At 31.2% G+C, this 9,148-nt stretch overlaps 1 protein-coding gene and 1 long non-coding RNA gene across 2 annotated transcripts; one reads left to right on the top strand and one right to left on the bottom strand.

The window, feature by feature from the left end:
• Nucleotides 1-119: 119 nt before the first annotated feature.
• Nucleotides 120-1,523, bottom strand: LOC140808398 (uncharacterized). The gene is made up of 2 exons (XM_073165522.1): nucleotides 972-1,523; nucleotides 120-405 (listed from the first exon to the last, which is right to left on the bottom strand). The coding sequence occupies exons 1-2, from the start codon at nucleotides 1,502-1,504 to the stop codon at nucleotides 249-251; spliced, it is 690 nt and encodes a 229-aa protein (XP_073021623.1). The 5' UTR covers nucleotides 1,505-1,523; the 3' UTR covers nucleotides 120-248.
• Nucleotides 1,524-7,658: 6,135 nt separating this feature from the next.
• Nucleotides 7,659-8,731, top strand: LOC140807516 (uncharacterized). Its single transcript, XR_012112712.1, has 3 exons — nucleotides 7,659-7,775; nucleotides 7,897-7,940; nucleotides 8,633-8,731. It is a non-coding gene; the product is annotated as an uncharacterized lncRNA (long non-coding RNA).
• Nucleotides 8,732-9,148: the final 417 nt, after the last annotated feature.

Below are 9,148 nucleotides of genomic sequence, written 5' to 3'. Positions count from 1 at the left end.
TGTTAGCATATCAATGTTTTACAGCAAAGATTTCCCTCGACATGATGCATTTGCCACTGCACTCACAAATACACTTCCCATTGCACTTGCTGTTGCACTTGTTGTTGCATTTTCATGTGTTCTTGCACTAGCACGAGCATGAGCACGAGCAGTGATAGAATTACCACTACAAGACCTTGCCTTCGGTGGTTTAGTTGCAGTAGAGGATTGTTCTTGCTGTGAGGATGATGGATGTCGTTGTGAGACCCTCATGTTCTTGCTTGAAGACAGTGATTGATGTTGTGATACTGGAGGTGAAGTTGCTGCTCTTTCACTCTCGGTAGGAGTTGTGCCCAGATTAGAAATTGTTCTAACACTCGTGGATGCATTTGTTTTTCTTCTCCTGCTTTGAATTCTTGAAGAGCCCTGAAAAATGAAGACAAACTCAGTCATTTATTCATTACTCAAGCATCAACAAACACAATCTCAATCTCATACCTGATAACACCTAGATCTATCATGCGTAGGATTTGTGCAACTAGATTTATTATGGCCTGTTTCCAAACAATCTCAATCTCATACCTTTAAGTTTTTCTAGAGCAGCTTTCTTGGCCCTGTATGTTTTATATTTGCTCACATCTACATTACATTTTCTTCTTATAACTCTTTTAAGCTTCTCCACTGGAATTGTAGGATTCTCGCACACAATCATTTCAATTCTTTTAGACAAATATTTATATGTCGCCAAGTTGTTGCTACTGGCCCTAACACATGTATGTTTTCCAGTAAGAGTTTTTACCTGAAATGTTGGCCCTCCCTTTACCAAACTGGCATGCAATCTCCATTCACATCCGGCTTTGCACACTGCAGTAACCCTACTTTTCTCATTCTTTTTAAACACTAGCTCCACTCCAGATCTCACAGTCCAATCAACAAGAACACTTCTAAATTCGTGCACATCTTTGAATTTCATACCCACTACCAGTTCAAACCTTTTCATGTTCATTCTGTCAGAGAAGAAATGATGTTTTCGACAAGCTTCCTCATCATCAGAACTTGCCAAACTAATAAGTTCATCATCTACCTCAATGTCGCTATACCAAAACTCTGTGGCCTTTTCATCTTCTTCATCATTCTCTGTAGAAGATTCTGAATCCACATCCTCATCAGATTCATGAAAGCTACCATCTAATGAGTCTTCATCATCTCCAATTGAAACATCATCAAGTCCAATGTGATTATCATCTATCGGGTCACTCCCAAATGACTCACTTGTCCCACCTTCATTATCATCAGTTGCATTCAGTACTTGTGGTCCAGCCTTTGTATCATCACTTGGATTACTTCCAACACCAATATTTGCATCTTTCAGTGGAGTGAAATAATTTTCTTGTGACCACAATGTTATAACACTATGATTCCTAAAGCACTTACACATCGTGCGGATCTCTGCATCACCAACAATCTGCACCATTTCAGTGGTAAATGCATTTTTCGGCAATTTAAAGAAAAAATGCGCATTCATTTGTTGTCCTCCCGCCGCTTTTAACAATATCAAACAAGTCATCGAGGCAAAACCTATCAAGATCAACATCTGAAATAACAAATTTCTTACCACCTCTGTATATGTTGTTGCGCTGCTCATCAAATTTCCCACCATGCCACAACTCAATCCTAACTGTCGATTCCATGATGTCTATATGCTGTAAAGAAAAAACATTAACTTACTGAGATAACCGACGAAAAGCCCACCCAGCTCCAACGCTTGATTTCGAGAAGCTTAGGGCAAAAGCTTCATCGGATTCTTACACAGCAAAAATGAAAATGAAATAATTGAGCTTATTATTTAAGGAGGGGCATTTTGGACAATAAACAAATTTTGTTTGACTAAAAGCATGGTTGGCATGCGTGAGCTGGACATTTAAAAAACAGGGAGTTTTTAGATGATATATTTTTCACGAGGAGATTTATGCCAACTAGGGATATCACGAGGGTAGTATATGCAATTTCCCCTAAAAAAATCAATACTTTTCAACAATCAGGTAATTTGCTCAATTTTCAACCATCTTACCAAGAAAATGAAAGAAAAACACAAAAAATAAATAAATGACAATGTTTTGAAATATGCAAACACACTAAGAGATTATTCACTCGATTTTCAACCATCAACCGTCTTCTGCTATGGGACGCAAATATAAATCATCCATGCAATCACGAGATTTCTCTCTAAAAAGTTCCCACACTTCTTTTTTGTCTTAGACTCTTATTTCTATAAATTTATCGGCTTCCATATATATATATATATATATATATATATATATATATATATATATATATATATATATATATATATATATATATATATATATTAGATATATATATATGTGTGACTTTATATGTGAATTTACATGTATGTCCTTATTTATTGCTTACTTTACATTAATTAATTGCTTATTTTATTTTACATTAATTATTTACTTTAAATGTGTTTTTTTTCTCCTTACATTAATTTTTATGTCTACCCACATTATAATATGTTATTTTTACTGCAATGATTTAGATTTTGTATTTATCTTTTCATTATGTAAATTAAATTAAATAAAGTTTATAAATAAATCATTATCATTATCGAATTGTGAATTTTCTTTGGTCTCTTATTAATTTTTTTCATGTCCTCATGTGACATTATGCTAGAATTTATGTGTTTAAATTAAAGTTTTTTGCAACCGAAATTTTTTTGCGGTTTATATTTATAATTTATTTAAATAAAACACGGTAAAAGATCGTTGTGGTTTGAGCCGTCAATTTGGCTTGGATCTGTCGGGTTGGCCTGTACCGCCAAACAGTTTAAGTGAATTGGATTGAAATTTTGTCGACTCATTTAAGGTGAGCCTAAATGAGCTCGCACGAGTTTATATTAAATATCTATATATCTAGTATTATCGATTTTTAATCATGAATTCTTGTTATAAAATTGAAAATATTATTTTGATTTAAAAATTGTGATGTTACTATCTTGTCCAAAATTATGAGTCGATACATTTTGGCAGTCGCTCAAAATTGAGTGTCAAAGTTGACATTTATCTATTATATATATATATATGTGTGTGTGTGTGTGTGTGACTTTATATGTGAATTTACATGTATGTCCTTATTTATTGCTTACTTTACATTAATTAATTGCTTATTTTATTTTACATTAATTATTTACTTAAAATGTGTTTTTTTTTTCTCATTATTCATATATTAAATATGTGTGATTATTATTATTTAATTTTTTTATGTTTACCCACATTATAATATGTTATTTTTATCTAATGATATATTTTCATTATATAAAATAGTATTTTGTTTTTTTATGCATACCCAGGGCCGTGCTTATTAAGAGGCAAATGAGTCCAACGACTTAGGCCCATCGCTTTTTTAGGGCCCAAATTTTTTTTAAAAAATTATTATTTATAATACTAGTTACTAAATAGCTCAAAACCAAGTGGAACTTGCTTAGCCTGTTATCGATTTATTTCATAATCTTCCCAAATATTCATCTGCAGACAAGTCTTAATCGACTCCAGTCGGTGCGTCTTCTCTAGGTTTGATTGAAAGACCCGTGAGGAGCTGTAAGTCTATTTTTTTGTATTTGCTTTGTTCGGGCTTCTAATTTTTTATTGTAGTTTTTTATTTTCTTCGGGGTTTTATGTGGTATCTATAATCTACGATTTTTCACCGAAATTTTGGTAGATGTAATGCTTATCTGGCTTTCAAATGCTCATATTGCATATAAAATCTTGTTGACTGTCCCGGGTACAATAGCAAGTGCAGAGCGAAGTTTCTCAAATATAAAGATCATCAAAACTTTTCTCCGATCAATCATGTCACGAGAAAGATTGGTTATGTTATCGATTGAGAAAGAAATTACTGAAACTTGATTAGTATTTTTAGCTCTAAAACTGTTATGCGTGTTGTTTTTTAGTGATCATTTTGGACATATTTGATATTTTTATTCCTTTTGTTTTTTATATTGTCTTTGACGTATTAATTTAATTTGAAAAATTGATATGGAACTAAAAAAGATATGAACACACATTATGATTCAGAGGCCTCTTTTTAAAAGTTAGACTCAGGCCCAAATATTGTTAGGATCGGCCCTGTGCAAACCCACATTATAATATGTTATTTTTAATGCAATGATTTAGATTTTGTATTTATCTTTTCATTATGTAAATTACATTAAATAAAGTTTAGAAATAAATCATTGTCATTATCGAATTGTGAATTTTCTTTGGTCTCTTATTATTTTTTTTCATGTCCTCATGTGACAGTTTGCTAGAATTTATGTGTTTAAATTAAAAATTTTTGCAACCGAAATTTTTTTGCGGTTTATATTTATAATTTATTTAAATAAAACACGGTAAAAGATCATTGTGGTTTGAGCCGTCAATTTGGCTTGGATCTGTCGGGTTGGCCTGTGCCATGTGTTTTTTTTCTCCTTATTCATATTTTAAATATGTGTGATTATTATTATTTAATTTTTTTATGTTTACCCACATTATAATATGTTATTTTTATCTAATGATATATTTTCATTATATAAAATAGTATTTTGTTTTTTATGCATACCCACATTATAATATGTTATTTTTAATGCAATGATTTAGATTTTGTATTTATCTTTTCATTATGTAAATTACATTAAATAAAGTTTAGAAATTAATCATTATCATTATCGAATTGTGAATTTTCTTTGGTCTCTTATTATTTTTTTTCATGTCCTCATGTGACAGTTTGCTAGAATTTATGTGTTTAAATTAAAAATTTTTGCAACCAAAATTTTTTGCGGTTTATATTTATAATTTATTTAAATAAAACACGGTAAAAGATCGTTGTGGTTTGAGCCGTCAATTTGGCTTGGATCTGTCGGGTTGGCCTGTACCGCCAAACAGTTTAATGAGTTGGATTGAAATTTTGTCGAATCATTTAAGGTGAGCCTAAATGAGCTCGCACGAGTTTATATTAAATATCTATATATCTAATATTATCGATTTTTAATCATGAATTCTTGTTATAAAATAGAAATTAAAATATTATTTTGATTTAAAAGTTGTGATGTTACTATCTTGTCCAAAATTATGGGTCGATATATTTTGGCAGTCGCTCAAAATTGAGTGTCAAAGTTGACATTTGAATTATATTTTTGGATTCCTGACAATATGTTCGTCAACATATTATTTTTAAGTTAGTTTTATCAGTATCGTGAGGGGTAAATATATTTATTACAATATATAAATATTATCATATCTTTAAATTAATATCCATTTTCATGTTTGACATATTATGAGTTTGGTAAAACGAGAAACAATAAATTCAAATAAACGAATACAAAAAGTCTGGGGCGAAACCAGAATTATATGGTAGTGAAAATTAATATATAAATTTTTAATGAATTTATCGATGTTAAGATGTATCACAAATCTTATATCATAATATATGAAATTTCAATCTTATAAGTGAAATAAATCAAACATATATGAAATATAATAAATTTTATTACATATACAATCAAGTAATTTATTATAATTGTATTTTATTCTACAAGAATTCTTATCAAACTCAGTTATTGTGGATTTAACATCTATTAAATCAGCAAACTAAAGAGCGTGTCAGTTAAACTAATTGAGTAGTCACATATTTTTGGATTTTTTAATTAATTTTTTATTTTGATAATTTGTTTCATTTAATATTTTAAATTATAAGACAATGTCACTATAACTAAAAACGCATTTTTTTAAAATATTCGTAAGGATTCAATCACTGACTCATATGAAAAAACATTTATCGACATACTATATTGAAAATATGCTAATTAATTCAGCGCATTTGCTGAATTTTTTTAAATTAATTAAGAAAAATTCATTTACAATAATCATATTTAATCTTTTTGGGCAATGCAAAAATATTTTGCCTTCTAGATCACTCCATTGAACATTTGAAGTTTAGAAATTCCTTCAAGCATAAGATTTATGGTGTGAGCTGAGCATGATGTCCAAAAAATGTTGGATCTTTCTAATGCTAACACATTTGCGGTAGCCATGTTGTTTGAGGCATTGTCGGTCAATTTGCACCACATTTTGAGCCCCAACCTGATCAATACATGCAGTAACATATTCAAAATTGTATTTCGCTATGAGAGCTTCATTTGAAGCTTCTATCGATGAAATAAAAGAAGTACCCAACTTACAATTCACACAAAAATTAATTATACTTCTTCTTTTCCTACCACTCCAACCATCAATCATAATAGAGCAACCATTATTTTCTCACTCTTCTTCCTGCTTCTACAGAGTTTCTTTTGTTTTCTCCACCTCTCCTTTTAAAAGTGGTTCTCTAAGTCGGTATTGTGAACGAGGGATATAGCCAGGACCATATTGTTCTAAAGCCTCAAGTTTTATTTTATTTTGAAAATGTCATTGTCAATTTCATGAAAAGGAATTCCGGCTTCATACACCCATCTTGCCAAATATTGATGAACTTGGAGCAATCATTTGTTAGCAATTGCATCAGTAATATTTTGTTGTCTCATTTTTCTTATTTGCACTCATAGAAGCATCATAAACATTAATTGGCTTTGCAAATTGATCAATAGGTCCCATATGAGTTGAGCTTTTTTACTCCCTCTCTCAATGATGGAAATTTCTTCATCTTCATCTTCATCTTCACATCTATTCAAAGACATGACTACATCATTCCTTAACTTAGATCCATTCCATAATTTTTCCCGCTTCTTAGACTTATTATCCTCAAGTGATGAACAACACTTTTCTTTTTGCTCTCCAGTTGCCCTTGTACACGCTTTTACACCTTTTCCTAGAATAACCGAAATGGAGATTTTGTGCCTATAAATTCCGCCGGTCATAATTTTACCAAACAAAGTACACTTGACAGCTTTGTGATTTTGAGGATCTACTAACACAACAGTATCCCATCCAATATCCCCAGAGTCCCTTTTCAATTCACTGTCTATAGAATGAGAATTTGATGCCAATGAAGAATCATTTCGTTCCATCGATCCCTACAAAATTCGAGCTAATAATACACAATGCAAGCTAATAAAATTTTTATTGGAAACTACATTTTTTAAACACAATTCATTGTTCATTTTGTTTTAAAAAAATCATGGCATTATAACTGTAATATCCCAAGTTTTTATTGTGCTATGATCAATGATTTCATGTGTTATGGTTAAGGGATATTCATATATTGATATGGTCAAGTTGTGGTGATGGTTATAGATAATGTTATTGTCTATGGTTTAGTGAAACTATAGTGGCCTAGTTTTTGATGATTATGGGAATGGATGAGTGCTTGTTGTGATGGTTTTATGCTGGAATTTAGAAGAAGTTTGGTTGTTATAATTCATAAGAAATGAGTGGTTTAAGTAAAGGTTTGATATTAAGTCGAGGTGAGATGTTTTTAGGTGTTTAGGACGGGATTTTAGCGTTAGCGCAGGGGCGCTGCCCCTGCCGAGGCAGCGCGGGTGCGCTGCCTGTGCAGGGCAGCGCCGCACCAGCGCTGCCTTGCGTTTTATTTGCGAAAGTGCTATTCCAAATTGCGATTTTAAGGTTGGGAATGAATTTATATCGCATTGTTTAGAGATCTATCTTCATTTCTTCCCTTCTCCTTCTCTCTCATACGTTTCCTTCTCATTTTCTTCCCCAAAATTCTCTTCTCCAAATCTTCATCCAAGTTCAAGAATTTTTGAGGAATTCTTAGCATCTCCTAGTCTAGGTGCAAGCTACAAGGTAAGAGCTGAGTTATTCTTTGGTTTTGCAAGGAATTGTTGGGTTGAAGGGTTGCGTTGACTTTATGGATCTATGTAAATATGGTGTTAATTCATAGTTTTTATGGTGTTTATTGTTGTAGGGATTCTTTTGAGGTCATCTTTGCAACCAAGTATTGATTGGGTTGTAAGTAGAGGCTATTCCTTGTGCTCACATGATATATATGTATCCAAGCCATTTTTATTGATGTCTAGCTTCTTTTATGGATATGTTATTGTCATATTTGTTGTTATATACTCATTGATCCAAGAATTTCATTGATTTCATTGATAAAGAAGCTAGCAAGCTATTGTGCTTATCAAGTGTTTGTTCAATTGTCCCAATGAATTTCATATGTTTCAATCCAAGGAATGATAGTAATTCATGCATGTCATTGGCCAATCACATGAAGAGTATCTCTCAGAGTCTGGTATATATTTTCATATATCACAGAGATACTATCCATAGGTTTTCTCTCACAGTCCGATATATATTTATATATATTAACAGAGATAACATTCACAGGTCACAGATTACAAATTACAGACTATCATTTCCTTTCATGGTTATCTCTCACAGTCCGATATATATTTATATATATCAACAGAGATAACATTCACAGATTACAGATAACAGAGCTATTGTTTCATTTCCTTTAATTCATGTTATGATTATACCATCTATATTGATTCTTTCATTATTGTTCATTGAAGATGGTATTGGTTAATGTTTATTGCCATTGCGATGTTTCAAGCCAATCCATATAAATATGTATTTATTATATAAAGTTCTCTACTTACTGAGTTTTATATCATTTCAGTTAATGTCATGTGCTGCAGGTAATAAAAAGATTTGAAGCAGATTGTCCAAGGAGGAGAAGTCATATAGCTACTGTAATGGAAAAGTTTTATTTGATTATGTTAATGATTTTATTGGGGTGTGTTGAATATTTAAAGTTTTAAAAATATCATATATTTGATTATATGTAATATTGGTATTTGAATTAGATGTTTGAGATTATGTATTGTATGTATTGTAAGAAAATGTTTGAAATTTATGTACAGTATATTTTCGGTTAAAGTTAAATGCTTCCGCTGATGTCAGGTTATTTTTGAATTTAAAATGTTTATTTAAGTGGGGTGTTTCAATAACACATTCATTCTCAAACAAAATTTCACAATAAGAAAATTATACAGTAAGAAACTAAGCGTAAATGGGTGAACATAATGAAATACTACAAAAAGAGAGTTGCCGATTTTCATTTCTGTAGTTTTGCCTTTGCCATCGGTGATGACATAGTTTAGGCGTTTATTATTGGTGAGATTTCATGGCAAAATCAGAAGAGAAGAATGAAA

This window comes from Primulina eburnea, chromosome 12 (assembly GCF_022965805.1).
Source record: "Primulina eburnea isolate SZY01 chromosome 12, ASM2296580v1, whole genome shotgun sequence".
NCBI classification, from domain to species: Eukaryota; Viridiplantae; Streptophyta; class Magnoliopsida; order Lamiales; family Gesneriaceae; genus Primulina; species Primulina eburnea.
Note: the sequence above shows the minus strand (reverse complement) of the source record. Positions and strands in the feature narration are given on the sequence as shown.